The following is a 13,442-nucleotide window of genomic DNA, read 5'->3' as shown; positions in this document are numbered from 1 at the left end:
TGAGGATCATTTTCCAAGATGTGGTTTTGCCTAACACTTCATATGGTAAGAAAATGTGAACAATTGTAATAGATTTCTCAGTTGAAGGTGTTTTAATTCAGTATCAATTAACCTCCTTGTTAAATGCTTCAATTAAAATTTAACAACTTAGACCAACTGAAATGTAACCACTGTTTGTGTTTGCTTAATCAGTCTATAGACCCCTGATTTCAGGCCACAGTCAGAAAAAAACGCTGAAAGCTGGAATTCATGTTTTCTGCCACATGTACTTGCAGGACTGGCTCTAAAAGTCAGGATGTCGAGTAAATGTGTATCCTTTCTGACCAAGCCTGTTTCATCCTGGCAGGTGCAGATGGCCTCTGCCCTTGCAGGGCTCTGGGAAAAGGCACAGTCCTGACTCACGGGAGTGGCCACAGAAGTGGCCAAGGTGAGGACCTCTGGACACTGCAGGACTTCTCTCTTCTCTGACCTGTATGTTCCAGGGTCAGCCAGGCCTCTCCCTGCCCAGGCAGTCTCCTCATCCACCCCTGCGTCCTACCCTGCATGCTCCCCACTGATCTGCTTCCTTTCTTCACTCTTCTCTGCTTCATTTCTGTTTGTTCCTCACTGAAGGAATGACAGAGTGTTTTGCTACCGTCATGATGGTAGTTGTACTTTTTGCTTTGACTTTGTGTTTCACTCTTTCCATCTGCCCCTCACTGCTCTCTCCAAACTATAGTAATGAAAAGTATCTCTTCAGTTCCCAATTCTATGGAGCCCTGCTCTTGATTGTCTTGTCTCAAAATCCTGCACACTTCAAAATCTGTGTTTTCTAAGAGAAGATTAATTGCTCTTGCCCCTGTCTATAGATTAATGACTTCTAAAATAGCAGCAACCACAAAGGAAAAAGGTTTACTTTTATTTTTCATATGTTATAAACTTTGGGTAGTGAAAGAGAGTTCTTGCACAGACTCCTCTTCTGATATCTGCTGCTCCACTCATGCCCAGCATGACAGTAATACACTCCAGAAATGTTTACAGTCTTTTTATTCAAAAATGCTGCACTTGTCTATAAAATGTAGTTTAAAAATACACTGAAAGAAACTTTACCTACTTATTTTGAAAATGTGCGTGCTCTTCTTTGTTGCAAATACAAGCACTCTCATACAAACAAAGTCAAAAGAAAAGAGGTGGCTTGATTATGACTTTGAGAAGAAACGGGAAGAAACTTAACCAGTCAGGCCAATGCCTGTGAAAGGCCACATTCAATGAGGAGTGTTGCCCTGCTCTGTATCAGGTTAACTAAAAGGAATCAATGTCACATCTGGGTCTTTGCCAATGTGCTCTACAGAGACAACAAGGGCATGCTGCAGAGAACATTGTGGTGTGATCTAAAGATCCACATCCAAAATAAGCTGCTGCCATGCCAGCTCCTCACCACACTTAACCTCAGCAGAGCACGGGTGTAAAACTACAAAATGCACCAACAGTGTCTGTGGGAGCAGAACAAACTGGGCAGAAGAATTACTTGTGCTTTACAACATATGACTGGAAGACAACAAACAAACCATGAAGAGATCCAGTCCAGAATAAATAAGTCGGCAAAACAATGCCCAAAAGTCTGTTGTGTAATAAGCCACTTAGCAAGTGCTAGAAGATTTCTTTCTAATCCATCTGTCACATGTTTTTATAGCTGAAAATAATTAACTGCTCACTATTGCTTAACAAGCAGGGGTCTATTTGAAATCACTTAATAACAGAAACAACGGGAGCACCAAGACAAGGTACTGAAAATTTCATCTGGTGTCTGAAACCAGAATTTAATCGCATTAATTTCTGTGTTAGAAAGCCCAGATTCAGGGGCAAGGAAAGAAGCGCTTCTGAGATGGAAGTTACTGTTTGGGGGATTTCTGAAGGCATTTCCTAAAGCATTACATGGTGTTGTATTATGATAAGAGAATAAGGCGCCATTCTGTCACTCTCTGATATGGATTCTAAAATATGCATGTGTTACTCAGTACTAAAAGTTGAGAACAGATCATTGAACTTTTGCTTGGATTTATCAGTTCAAGTGTATGTTCTCAAAGTGAACTTAAGAACCTAAGAGTAATACATTGTCCCTAACTTCTCTTTGTGTCCATGCAAGGGCACGTAGTCACTGCTGAATTCACTGCAGAATTCCCCCAGATACCATCTTCCTTTCTTCTGCTACAATGTGGTGGTTTTGATCTCCTCAGGGCCTTTATAGTAACCTGCACGGGTCTTAGTTTTGAAGTTCCGTTTCCTGAACTCCTCCGAGATTTCCAGGAAGGACTTTCCCTTTGTTTCAGGAAGGAAAAACCAAACGTAGAGGGCAGTGCAGACACAGACCGTGAGGAATGGGATGTAGCAGAAATGTGCTAGACTTTTCTGAGGAGGAGGAAAGAACAAGACAGTGTTGGTGACATTCTGTATGATGACAAAAAGGCCACTAATCCCTCTTCCTGCACAGTCTAAATTCACCCAGGGATGATTTCTGTGAATCCTGATGAGGGCATCACATGCCTAGATGCTACAGCTTCCCAGCACAGATTGGGAAATTGGACATAGCAAGAACAGTATTTTGAAATGTCTATTTCTGTTTTTCTCTACATATAGTTGAAAAGCATGGGAGGCCTCAGTAGGAAATAAGACCGGAATATATATTGTGGAGTTCTGCTCCCTTTTGCTTCAGGAATCATCTTAGGGAGTGGTGCCAGAGTCTGGCAAAGGGACGTTACATCACATCTTTAGTTCCAGCTGCTCTCAACTGAGGACAGGTGAGGAATATTGTTCATCCATCCCCCAAATGATTCCGCTCCCAACCTCAAATCAGAAATCACCATAGGGACATGGAGAAAGTTTGGTTTAAAGGAGTTCTGGCCACTGTCCTCAGAAAGATACTTTTCAATAAAGTGCTGTCATGCTGCTTGCAATATTCTCTTTCCCTGGTCACTACCAGAGCGTCTTTCTTGTACAGAACACTAAAGAGCTGCTTTGCTTTGGGAACGCACCACAATGAATGGGAAGGCTGTTCCAACCAGAAACAGGTTGAACCAGAGCAGGGAGCCACAGATCATGTAAGCAGCTGGTCGGGACATTTGATCAAAAACCTCTGTGGGCAGAACTCCTGTTACACCAGCTGGAAAAAGAAATGGCAAGAAAGTTTAATAATGTTGTTGACATTACATTAGAAACAAGAGAACACATCTTAAGAAAAAAACCCAACATGGAGTATAAGAGGTGAATTTTTAGGTTAAATATTAAGGAGTGGGTAATTATTCAAACTTTCTCATGTTAGAATGAACTGCCAAGAAAGATTTTGTAATCCACATTATTCTTCCCAGGACCCAACGTTGAGAAAGGCTTATAATTAATTCAACCCCATGGCACTGTAGGGACTGAGACAAGAAATTATTGCCAACTTGTGTGGCATGTGACACTGGCAGCTTGGTCCTATTCTTACCTACCTTCCTTCAAACTCATGTGAGCCAACAGAGTCTCACATCTATATATTCACCATGCAAACATCCCCAACATCCTGTGTATTGCCCACCCCCAGAAACTCGTGGATTCTGCCACAGAAAGGCACATTAGTGGGCTAACAAATAGACATAGAAATTGTGCTTCCAGGTATCTGCAAGAAAATAATCAGACGGCATAGCCAACAGTTTCTAGGATTAAAGTGAAGCATTAGAAATGCTGGTTTACAGCCCTAATGGACTGGGCAGCAAATCAAAAGCTTGTCATCTGCTTAAGCCAAGAATCACTTCCAAGTACCTTGGCCTAATAGCCAAGATGACTTTGAGGGGGAATATGACAGAGAGAGAAATGGGCACAGCCTGGCCCTGCCCAACTCTAACTCACCAGGGACACACAAACCCCTGTGAAACAGCCAAACACCAGCAGCAGAAATTGCCTCGTTCCTCTGAGTATGCTGCAGCTAAAGAGGGTCTGAGAGTTTCCATAAGATGCCTGCACACAACTCCAAACCCCTGCAGTACCCAAAAGTTTCACTGAAAACACTGAGGGAACTGACCTGGTCCGATTCCAAAGCTCAGGATATAGGCGAAAATGCAGGCCATGCTGAGATAAGGCATCCAGCTAATCTGAGTCTACAGCCACAGAGACCAATGGAAAACCAGTGAGGGCACTTATTTGCCACCACTGAACACCCCAGTCACATAAAAGGCAAAGCCCAACTCCATTCCACTTAAATAATCCATTAAATTTGTTACCTGCTGGCTCAGAGCGACCATGAAGACAATGGCCCATCCTGCCATGAAGATATATCCCCCCAGCAGCAGCGGCCTCCGACCAGCGTAGTCTATAATCATGTTCTGCACAAAGTAACACAGTGAAATAAAGCAAGATCTTTAACCTGCATTTATATTTCCTGCCTCTTTCCTCTCTCCCTTTCAGTACTCCATGCCCAATTCGCTTTCCTCTCTCCCTTTCAGTACTCCATGCCCAATTCGCTCTACAATAACCTTCAGGATGTTGTCTGCTTCACAGCTAAAAAAAAAACCAAAAAACAAAAAACAAACAAACCTCAAAAGAAAGTTCTGGTGGCAAGAGTCAGGCAAGAAGGGTGTTGAGGGGTGATAAGAATGCCCCAGCTGCACCTAAACTCTGCCACCATCCATATGAACACAAAGCAAGAGAGTTACGCTTGTTAGAGACTTCAGACAGCCATGGCAGTGCAATGTCTGATCAAATACCTCTGCATTGACCTATCTGGCTGGGGCTGCTGACAGACAGCCTGGCTCCTGTGCCTGAAGGGCTTCCTTGGCATGAAAAGCAATGTAAACCCCAAATTTGTAATGAGCAGCCTCCTCCCTGCCCACAGAGGCTGCATGTCACCAGAGTGCATTGAGAGTCTCACACAAGTGACAGAAGTGATCAGCTCACAGCTTCCCGTGCCGATTACAACATAGGGGATTTTGTCCTCGGGAATTCCAGCCTCTTGGAACACGTAAGCTGCATAAAAATACATCTGTGAAGAGAGGAAAGGAGAAAGCAGTAAGGGAAGACATCTGAAAATACACCTCCTTGTTTTTCCTGAAGGACCATGCAGAGTGACTAACGTGCTGTCACACAGGCTACTGTGACAGCATCCTTCTGAATCTCCCCATAATGCACAGGTGTATTTTGGGAACCAAACATCTGGCATTTGAAGATCTCCACAGGCAGAGAGACGCTATTCATTCCTTTCCTGCTGCCAGAACGTTGAGCCCAAGAGGTCCCAGCCACATCCCAGGACCCAGGCTGCTCACCGAGTCATTCCCGCAGAGCTGCATGGCACTGCTCAGCACAACGATGCTCACCAGCTGCCACCTCAGAGCTGGGTTCTGGAACAGCTCCCACGGGTTCTTTGCTCTCTGGCCTTTAACAGCAGCCTGTTCTGCCAGCATCTCTTCCAGCTCTGCACTCAGGTCACTGGTGCCTCTGAGCTTCTGCAGCGCTGCAAGGACAAGGGAACCTCTTACTCCTGGGCCTTGTCTTCAGTGCGCTGCTCTGCAGGGTGAGGGATTGAGCAGCAGGTGATGGCTGCAGAAAGCTGCAGGACAGAGCCTATGATCATGCTGTGACCTTCACAGAGTTGATCAGCTATGGTGCAGCCACTTGAAAGATTTGGGGGAAAGGGAGTTCAAATCCCTCACCGTTGTTTGGCAACTGAGTATTTCCCAACAGTGCCATTTTAGCAGCCATGCTTCTGACTCAGATCTCAAGTGCCTCCCCCGGGAAATGCAGGCATTAGGATGTTCTTGGTACACAGCACATATTTCCCACAAAATAACTCCAACCACTCTGCATATGAGGATTTGTATGCCACAAATCTAAGTAAATCCTTTAATATGAATTGGCTTCAGATTTGATCCTGAGCTCTTCAACTGGCATTTATTTCACTTCATAGTTACAAAACATATTTGCCATTGTGAACACAAGTCTTACCTTTTGACCCTATTACTGTAGCAAATAAGTCTATTGTAGGAAGATGCCTTTGAATTACCTCAATAGAAAAAATATATTTAAGATTGTAGAATGTTCTTTAGTTTGGAAGGAGGAAGTGATCATATTTACAACTTGATATGAAACTTCCTACATGTAAAATTTGTGACACCATTCCAAAAATGTTGGGGCCCAAGTCTCACATGTTCTGTAAGGAGCTAACAGTCACCCTGGACTCACCAGAGATGCAGGATTCTTTGTCTCCACGGTCAATCAAGAGATATCTGGGACTTTCAGGGAGCCAAGGCAGAGCTGTGAGCTGGATCAGGGCAGGAACCACATTGCTTGCTAAAAGGAATGGCCAGCTCTCCTCCCCTCCTAGGAGCTCCCTAGAGAAAAACAAACACAATTTACACAGTAGTTTCACAGCCTGGGGAAGGAAGGAAGGAAGGAAGGAAGGAAGGAAGGAAGGAAGGAAGGAAGGAAGGAAGGAAGGAAGGAAGGAAGGAAGGAAGGAAGGAAGGAAGGAAGGAAGGAAGGAAGGAAGGAAGGAAGGAAGGAAGGAAGGAAGGAAGGAAGGAAGGAAGGAAGGAAGGAAGGAAGGAAGGAAGGAAGGAAGGAAGGAAGGAAGGAAGGAAGGAAGGAAGGAAGGAAGGAAGGAAGGAAGGAAGGAAGGATTTAATGAGTGGGCTGCTTGCTTTACATTACCTGAGTCCAACAACCTGTCCCAGCACCAGCCCCAGGGCTGTAAAGGACGCAGAGGTCAAGGCCACAGCTCCTCTGAGCTTCTTTGGGGCACTCTCTGCCAGGTACATGGGCTGAATGTTCATGCTTACACCTGGGCAAGGCAGAGAAATGCTGAGCTCAGCTTGTGGGCAGAGGAGACAAGAATAAATGCGGTCAGCCATCTCTCGAGGTTGCCCAGCTGCACTCTTCTGTTGCAGGCCATGTGATAACTAATCTACCAGCGCTTGTTATTTACCCAAACCTTCAATTTCACCCCTGTCCCTTGTGTAACTAAACACACATATTCATCAGTAGCCGTGGATAATGAAACTGAAACCTGTCAGGGCCTCAGTCCTATGGTCTTCTCAGCACCAAATCCAAGGTTATATGCAATGTTTCCCTTGACTTCCCCCTTTTGAGGGGAATATCATATTTTAAGTCCCTTATATTGATCATTTCCTGGGATGAACTTCCACAAAAGCTTTTGTGTTGGTGCTCGTGCTGGTGAGTGACTGACATTCTTACAAGCAGATTGGGATCCATTTTCAGCTCAAATTTTCCCTGTGCACAGAGATGCTTATGTGTAGTACACAAACTCCCATTGCCTGTGTATGCTTTAAAAGAAAGCCCTTAGAAGCAGAGTAAAAAATCTGTATATACAACTTCTTAATTCACTTACACGTATCTGATCAGCCTAAAGGATTAATTCCTTCAATATCCTGGATCATTCCTACTTAAATTTCTTCTAATTGTTACCACCTTCATCCTTCTGTATTTCTCATGTTGCCGTACCTGCATTCACGCCAGTAAAAAATCTGCTGAGCATAATCATTTCAAAGGATTTGGCCATTCGGCTGAAGCCAGACAAGGTTGCAGCTATGATCACAAAGACGTTGTTCAACAGCAGGGACATCTTCCTTCCGGGAGAAAAGACAGTTGTGAGCACGTGTGTCAGGTTCAGTTCCCGGATAAAACACCTCCCGTGGCAGGAGGCACCTGCCAGGCCTGGGAGCTCCAGATGGGCTGCTCAGCCTTCTCACAGAATATCCTGGTTAATCCAAGCCCTGCAGGAGGTGTCTGTGTGCCGCAGGCTGTGCCTGCACCGCTGCCTTTAGGCTCTCTGAGGGCACCACCAGGCTCTCCCCCAGGTTCAGGGCTCTTGTGCTCACACGCAGTTTCCATTTGAATGGAGAGGAATATTCCTGCAGTGAGCCATCAGCATTTTGGTCTGAAAATGCTAATTTGTTGAAACAGGCATTTTTTAATGTAATAGTATAATCGGCGTGAAATTTTGTCAGAAAGTTTTCATGTGTGTCAGGAGAAATTTCTGCTGAAAACCAGGGGGGGAAAGAGTTCTATTGACCCATACTTTTATTATTATTATTGCCAGAAATTCCCTCTAGTCCCGGCCCATTGCCTTACCGGTCAGTCTTTGTTTCTCTTATTTATGATGGAATATGATTTGATTCCAAAGTAATACAGGGTGAAATCTCAAAAATTTTAATGGATTAAGGAAGCCATATTCTCTCAGGTCTTCATAACCATGAAACTAGTAAGTCATGGGACCTCAAACCATAATGGGGTCTCCTTCATCATATAAGAGGAGCAAACTAAAGTGATAGCACATGGAGGAAAACCTTGGGGTCAAGAGATAGGGAGGTAAAATCTAATTTCCTATTAGTTTATGTTGGTAACATTGGTTTGGTTTTTTTGGTTATTTTCTGGAGAGAACTGGGGATAGAGCTGTGTACGAAAGATACAGGAGGTAAGACAGACGCTTTTCAGAGACACGAGCACAGAGAAAAAAATCCCACTGTGGAGATTTACTGCATACTTCCTGAAATATTTCAGACCAAAATGTGGATACACAGCCTGTGAGACATGAGGAGCTGGGATACAACCACTGCTCTTTTTAAGCACCCTCTGTTTTTCTAGTGTCATTCCCACAGTTCATTTTGAAGAAAAATCCCTAGTCTCCATTGTGATTTCCCATTTAAAAACACGGCAGAAAACTGGGCACAAAAATGATAGATATTATGTAGGTGGGTACTGTGATAAGGAATTGAGCTGAAATCCTTGTGGCACCTCAGATGGGCTGGAATGTGATGTGAAGGTAATGTGGAGAAAAAAACGTTCCCCGCTGAGTTTTGAGATATGAAATACTGTCCTGTCAAGTTGTTTCTCCCCACCAGCCCAGAGTGTTTACGGCAGACTGATCTGTGATACAAAACCCGTTTTCATTATTTTTTACCATGGTGCGTATTTTGCTGCGGGGCTCCTGATTCCTCTTGGACTAAGGGAAGCTGCAAAGCTCAAATGAAAGCCCAGCACCTCTTACCTGCCCAGCATGATGGCCATGGGACCAGCAACCACAGCCCCAGTGAGGCCTCCCAGGGGGTAGGCAGAGACAGTGAAGGACCAGAGCAGCAGGATCACGTTGCTCTCCAGGGGAGCTCCCATGCGCTCCAGCCACGTCGTGTTCATGAACGTCTGGATGTACTGAGAGAGAAGGACAGGGCTGCAGGACCACCAGAGAGGTGAAGGACACAGAGAAAAGCTCTCTTACTAATATATCTATTTATCCTGTGTTTATGCTTCCAGTCTCCTTAGAGGGGTTTTTAGCAAAGAGTTTAGGGTGTAAAACTGCTGCTGTTGAAAAGTCGCAGTTGGTTTATAACTCTATGTAGTTACTTTTGATAATTTAAAAATTGATTTAATGGGCCTCACTTTCAATCTAAGGGCAAAAATCAACTTCAAAGGATGCAGGTTGGAAAATCCTAGAATTAGAATTTTGCTAAAGCAGTTGAAACAAATCTTCTGAATAAACTCTTGTGGCACTAGGTCCTGCTTAAGGGTGGCTTTTGACAACAAAGTCCTGTACTCCAGATGTGAATTATACAGAGGGAAAAACACTTCCTTGCTTTCTATCCCTCAGCAGCAGCAGCAGCCTGCAGATTTCCAGTGGCACACCAGTGTTCACAGCCCAACAGAGCCACGGAAGGATCTGTCAAGGGGGAGGCACCCGGGCCAGCAGCACTTACTGAGGCTGGGGCATTGATGATGGAGATGTTGTAACCGTACTGGAAAGTGCCTCCAATCCCAGCAGCACATATCGTCAGGATCAGGATCTTGTTCTGAAGCTGAAGAAAAGGGGCAGACAATGGATGGCTTCCTTGCACAGAATAAAATCATCCAAAAGACATTCAGACTTTAAGCTGGGGGATTTCCCACAGCCATGTGCTTTTGGGACTCCTTGGTGTTCTATTATTTCTGTCCTTTCCTGATAATAACCCATATTTTAGATTAGAGTGTCATTTCTGTGATGCTGCACTTGTTGTACAGAGCAGACAATGTTTAGCAGTCTATAACTGTGTATCCAGCGTTATGATACAGGTGAAGTATGTGGCACACAGGGGGTTCCTATGCCAAGGTCTCCTTGAGGACATTTCTTTATGAGTATTGCCATTTGCTCATATAGCCAAGTGAGCAAGTGGCAACACTTGTGAAGAAATGTCCTCTAGGACACAGCTGAGCCTTGGGAAGCACGGGCAGGGGAATGGGCTGCCTCATGCAGCATCGCAGGATCGGCTGTTGCTGCAATAGTGATGGCTCCTGACTTTTTAAAGGGTGAAGAACAAGCTGTCCTGGCTGGCCCAGCTCAGCAGCTGACAGCTCACTGGCAGGCTGACAACCAAAAACATACAGCTTTTTCCCACTATTTTGTGCCCCTGCCTTTGGTTTCCCCATCGGTAGGTGCAATCCTGTGACAGGCAAGATGTGCCCTGAGGGGGTCTTAGGACTGGGAGCTCTGCTCCACATCTCAAGACTACTCTGAGCATGCTGGGGGCCCCTGGTCTTTAACCTGACACCCCTGCACAATATTCTGGGTGTCTCAAGGCCAGGATGGCCTTTGCCAGCCCCCTGCTGGAAAACCCCTCCCGCTGGGAAAGCTCTGGTGTAACACTAAGAGCCCATGCTCAGGCTCGGCTCTTTGCCAGTCAGTGCAGGGCACCTCAGGCCAGATCGTGTTTTGCTACATGAATACGACCCCAGTGACCCTGAGAACTTAAATAACCCAAAGCTGAGGACCTCCTTCTGCTTTACCTGCTCCATTTCTTCTTCCAGAGCTATCCACCAAAGAAAAGGAAATTTGGGTCTAATCTCACAATAGTTCTAAAAACCACAAATTCAAATAATCTTGGATTTTTTTCCCTTTCCTCAAAGTGTTTTCTTCTAAATAACTTCCATACCAGCCCAGGACAGAATGTTCTCCCAGGACAGAAATAAAGGCAGGCTATTCCAAGCCTGCAGCAAGAGGAGACTGAGCCCTGCTGTCCCAGCTAGCAGCAGATACATTTCGCTTGCACTTTCCGTGGCTACACCACTTCCCTGTCTTGTTACTGAGAGCTGAGCTAAGGATTGGGCACCGCAGATCTCTGCTATTCCTACTTATTCTCGTTCTCCAGGTGAGAGACAGTTTCTTCTCCCTACAGTAGCACATTTCTTTTTCATTTGCAATGTCTAGGAATATACCACTCCTTCTGTTCATTTCCCTGCTTTCATTACAGAGTACATCCCCTATCAAGTCGTGTATCACAGAGCTCTTTTGTGACCATGAGCTAAAGCAAAATGATTTGTTTCTCCCTTCAGGGGCCGGCAAACACCTCTGTGCTCAGAGCTGAGCAGTTTTTACAGAGTGACCTTCCCAAGCTTTCTGTAGCACCCGGCTTGTGCACTCTTTTCCCAGCCACCGTGGTGGTGTGCAGCTGCCAGCAGAGCCATTAGTCTGCCAGCTTTATCCCAAGGACTGGGATGAACTGGAAAAAGAATTCTATGCAAATCTGACAGTACTTACACAACCTTATAAAAATTCAAATTAAAAAAACAAAACCAGTTAATAATTACAGTAAAATAGATGTTTTACCAGTCTCTGCAGCTTGTTCATCCTCTTTCGTAGGTTTTCCTCTGTCTGCCAAAGCCTCTGGTACTCTCACGGTGCTCTAAAGGATTATTTAAATCTCCAGCACAGGAATGTGTATTTAGTCACCTATTACGCTAGGATAAGACACTTGATTTGGCAGGTGTTTTGCCAGCTGATTTACATTCCCAAAACTGAGCTGCAAGTTCATTAGCAAGACAGTTCAATTCATTTTGTTGAAAGCCCATGACAGTCCAGGGAAATGATTCTCCAAGATCCAGATCTGTGTAAACCCTCTTGAAGGCCAGTGTGATTTACAACACCAACTCCTTCTCAGAGCATCAGGCACAGCTACCAGTATCACTTCTCTGATTAAGTGTGATCAAAGCAGAAGCGAAGTACAATTTTTCTTTTCCTGATTGGATCTGTCCTGGAACACAATCTAGGACCTGAAAGACAAACCAGACTATTTCCCTTGGTCCCATCAGTGACAGGAATGAATGAAGCCCAAGCCTTTCAAATCCCTGGTTATCCAAGGCCTCTCCCTGTGCTCCTGTGTATGTCCTGGTGACAGATAGGCAATCCAGCTGTTGCTGGAAAGGCTGTGCTCCTGTTTCCCCTCCACAGCCTGGCACAGGGCAAACAGCCACACTCGGAGCACTGGATCCTGTCAGGTACAGAAGACAGCAGGGCCAGCCTTGCTTCTTTCTACAGAACAGAAAGGCGCTCCCTGGCAGTGGGAAATGGCCAATCCTTATGAATCCCTGAGATGGAGATGGAGGCCCTGCCAGCAGTAACATTAAAGCTGCTGCTTCGCAAAACATCTGGCCCTCAGGAATTATCATCCTTTTAACATCCTTTCATGCTGCAGAGTGAGATGTGTGAGGGCCCTGACGGATTTCAGAGAGTTTGAAATAAGTGGAATGTTTTTAAGTGCCTCTTTGCCCCTATTCAGGTTTTACTGCACCGGAACAGAACTATGAACCTGCCCCACATCACAGAGGTATTCTTTGGTGAACGTGTAGCCAGGGCTGTGGTGCTGCATCAGCTGCAGCCACTAAGTGGCAGGAGAAGTACAAAATTTGCTGTATTAGGCTCCGAATCCAACATGCCAGCACTGTGCTGCCTGTGGCATGTGGCAGGGGTTGGGTGAACGCTTCCAACAGCTTCCCAAACAATAACTCCTTAACTGCGAAACAGACGTCAGTGTACCCGTCACCCGGCACTGATGGGTTGTTCAGGCAGCATATATCAACACCAGTAATTCATTCAAAAAGGAAAGCTCCAGTTTCCTCGTAGCTGTCTGCTCTGAGCTTGTGCCACATGCCAGAGGCGAGGGGAGTCCTGTTGATGGGGAACGCGGCACGGGCTGTTCACGAGCCTCCCTGTTCCAGAGGGGGCACAAACAGGATGCTGCTGTGGCGAGATCTCTGTGCAGCTGGCTAGCTGGGAGTTACAGGAAGTTTTTCTCTATCTTTTCGAGAGACAGCTGCCTTGATGAGGAGTTAAAGGGTAGATTTTTTTTCGTCTACACAGCATCTATATTATTCGTGCTTTGGTGCTGAGAGATGTTAACACCGGTTGTGTTTCTAACTGGCTTTTTGCTGCACCTCAAAACCCCCAGCTTTCCCGATGCTTCATCCTTGTTGTCAGAGTTTCAGAGTCACAGCTGTCAATGAGAAATCCCCGGGGTCAGGGTCTGTCACCGGGGTGTAACCACTGCTCTGCAGTTGCTCAGACTCCCGGTGCTGGAAGCCTTCACATAAACCCGGCAGGTTTCCAGCAGTACTGCAGGGACCCACCACCCTCTTCCTTCAAATACTCTCTCACTGAACTCAAACCTGTCATA

At 45.4% G+C, this 13,442-nt stretch overlaps 1 protein-coding gene across 1 annotated transcript; it reads right to left on the bottom strand.

Annotated features, from left to right (window-relative positions):
- Nucleotides 1-933: 933 nt before the first annotated feature.
- On the bottom strand, nt 934-11,682 carry SLC2A11 (solute carrier family 2 member 11). Its single transcript, XM_066199936.1, has 12 exons — nt 11,600-11,682; nt 9,717-9,815; nt 9,014-9,174; nt 7,468-7,592; nt 6,658-6,787; nt 6,190-6,338; nt 5,274-5,461; nt 4,883-4,993; nt 4,236-4,337; nt 4,037-4,112; nt 3,012-3,139; nt 934-2,388 (listed from the first exon to the last, which is right to left on the bottom strand). The coding sequence occupies exons 1-12, from the start codon at nt 11,618-11,620 to the stop codon at nt 2,188-2,190; spliced, it is 1,491 nt and encodes a 496-aa protein (XP_066056033.1). The 5' UTR covers nt 11,621-11,682; the 3' UTR covers nt 934-2,187.
- Between the last annotated feature and the right edge of the window lie 1,760 nt (nt 11,683-13,442).

The sequence above is a fragment of the Chamaea fasciata genome, unplaced genomic scaffold (genome assembly GCF_029207755.1).
Source record: "Chamaea fasciata isolate MVZ Bird 193981 ecotype frontalis unplaced genomic scaffold, bChaFas1.0.hap1 SCAF_18, whole genome shotgun sequence".
In the NCBI taxonomy this organism is placed as follows: domain Eukaryota; kingdom Metazoa; phylum Chordata; class Aves; order Passeriformes; family Sylviidae; genus Chamaea; species Chamaea fasciata.
The sequence above is the reverse complement of the archived record's forward strand: the minus strand, read 5'-3'. Positions and strand labels throughout refer to the sequence as shown.

Coding starts and splice junctions, on each gene's coding strand:
- SLC2A11 (XM_066199936.1), bottom strand. CDS start 11,620: ATGAACAAGCTGCAGAGACTG. Junction 5,462..6,189: donor CAAAGAATCCTGCATCTCTG/GTGAGTCCAGGG, acceptor TTGTCCTTGCAG/CGCTGCAGAAGCTCAGAGGC. Junction 4,113..4,235: donor TGGTCGCTCTGAGCCAGCAG/GTAACAAATTTA, acceptor CTGTGGCTGTAG/ACTCAGATTAGCTGGATGCC.